The 1,992-nt window shown below is 61.1% G+C and overlaps 1 protein-coding gene across 1 annotated transcript in view; it reads right to left on the bottom strand.

The window, feature by feature from the left end:
- The window catches only part of LOC104492573 (nucleolar transcription factor 1-like), a gene marked incomplete at both ends in the record, with an annotated part of 9,838 nt that overhangs the window by 3,921 nt on the left and 3,925 nt on the right, over positions 1-1,992 (bottom strand). The window contains 3 exon segments of the mRNA XM_010135151.1: positions 727-768; positions 1,082-1,223; positions 1,639-1,772. Of these exon segments, the coding sequence (XP_010133453.1) occupies positions 727-768; positions 1,082-1,223; positions 1,639-1,772 (318 nt within the window).

Here is a 1,992-nt window from a genome sequence, read left to right as displayed (position 1 = left end):
GAGACACCGTTAGACACCGACGCTGCTAACAAGGCTTAGATGCAGGCAGGAAACAGGGACGCCGGGGAGGGGGAACTAACACACTCCCTTGTCCTGCTCTAAAAGCTACCCCAGCCAGGGCCAGCATCCGGCCCTGCAATCCTGGGGGCGCAGTCTGGGGGTTCTTATGCCTGTGTCACCCTCCTCACCGGCCAGGAACCCTCTTCCCCAGCTCTGTCCCCTCCTTGGCTTGGTCTCGTCTGCCTTCTCCCCGCAAAGGCAGGGTGGGCAGGTGCCTGGATCTGGGTTTTCCACCCCCTGCCCTTGCAGATGCAGCCGAGGCCACGTCACATCCGCCCGGGTGCTGAGCACTGTACCGGGACAGCCCCAGTGCAGCTCCCCCCACCTACGCCCCAGCCGAGGGAAGGAAGCGAGAGACGGTGCCGCCTGATCAGCCACAGCCACTGCCGGCAACCCCTCCTCTGGTACCAGCCCTCCGCTAACCCCCAGCTTCCCCACCCGTCCCCAGTACTCAACTGGAAGACACTGGGTCAGGCATTAGGGCTGGGGAAGGGTCAAGACTATGCACAAACATCTCTGCACAGCACCCACGGCTGGGTCGAGCCACGTTTTGGGGGGAGCAGAAGAGGACAAGCATCAGTGCAAGCCCTGTTGAACCAGCTCAGCTCCCTCCCCGCGCTGGGGGTCTCCAGCACCTCCTGGCTGAGGCACCCCCACGTCACTCACCTCCAGGAAGCGGAGGAGCTCAATCTCATAGTCTTTCTTTTTCTGGAGGGAGATGGAAACACGTGGTTACACAGAGATTCTCCATCCCCGCCTCTGCAGTCCCTGACCCAGCCTCAGCCTCCTCATCCTCCACCCGGACCATCTGCTGGTCCCACACACGTGGACTGGGGGGACAGAGGACCACAGGAGGTGACCGAGGACCTCAGGAGGAACTGGTGGTCAAGACAAGAAAAGGCAGAGAAGAAGGGCGAGGGGCTCATTTCCAGCATGATCTGCAGCCCAAGCTCTCCTGTCCTCCTCTTCCTCTTCCCCACACCACTGGTGTCCTCCTGTCTGTCCACCCTCAGCCACTCACCTGGTCACACTTTTTGTGGTACGCGTCCTTTTCCTTCTGGGAGAGCAGCTTCCACTGCTGGCTGCACAGCACCATCCGCTCGGTGCTGGGCACGTCTTTCATGTTGGCCATCAGCTCTGCACAGTACAGGGAGTAGCTGTTCCTGCAACCCACAGAGAGACCTAGCGTCAGGGACAACCTGCACCGCTCACGTCCCCTCTGTGGGGCTGGCTGGGTGCTGAGAGCCCCCCCAAGACCTGCCTCAGCTGCTCCCTGGGTTGTACTGGGCAGTGTGACAGAGCGGTCTGGGTTTTAGGGATGCTGGAGGCTGGATTAAGCCCTAACCCGGAGCACACCCTGAACAGCTCTCAGATGTGTATTTACTGTGTATTTAAGGGTTTAATGGGGTCATCGACAGCCCTTGCCCATGGTCCCAGAAACAATCGGGGCTCTCAAAGCCAGGCAGAGCCCCCAGTTTCCTCGTTAGCAAGACCCAGTGTCTGCCTGAGCTGACCCTGAAGTGGTCACTCGGAGCGGGACACGGCCCTCGCACCCAGACGGGGAGGGACAGGACTCACGGAGGCGGCTTTGTGGGTCGTCCGTCAAACTTGTCCTTGAGCTGGCGCTCGGCCTTGGTGAGGGTGGAGCGGGTAATGCCCTCCTCGCTGATGTTCAGCTCGGGGTGCTTCTGGATGTAGTCCCGCATGATCTCCTGCAGAGGATGGAGAGCGGTTAGGAGATGGGCTCCAACCCCCGCCTGGCTGGGGGCCGGAGGAGGAGGAAAGAGAAGCCAACCATTGCCCTAACCGTCATCTCCCCAGGGTACTTCTCCCTGCCCCAAACATCGCTGGAGGAGGCAGGGCTCAGACTCACTAGGGACCTGCAGGGACCTGGCTGAACCCCCACACTGGCTATCAGGGCTGGCTAGCAGC

The sequence above is a fragment of the Buceros rhinoceros genome, unplaced genomic scaffold, assembly GCF_000710305.1.
Source record: "Buceros rhinoceros silvestris isolate BGI_N320 unplaced genomic scaffold, ASM71030v1 scaffold22524, whole genome shotgun sequence".
In the NCBI taxonomy this organism is placed as follows: domain Eukaryota; kingdom Metazoa; phylum Chordata; class Aves; order Bucerotiformes; family Bucerotidae; genus Buceros; species Buceros rhinoceros.
Note: the sequence above shows the minus strand (reverse complement) of the source record. Positions and strands in the feature narration are given on the sequence as shown.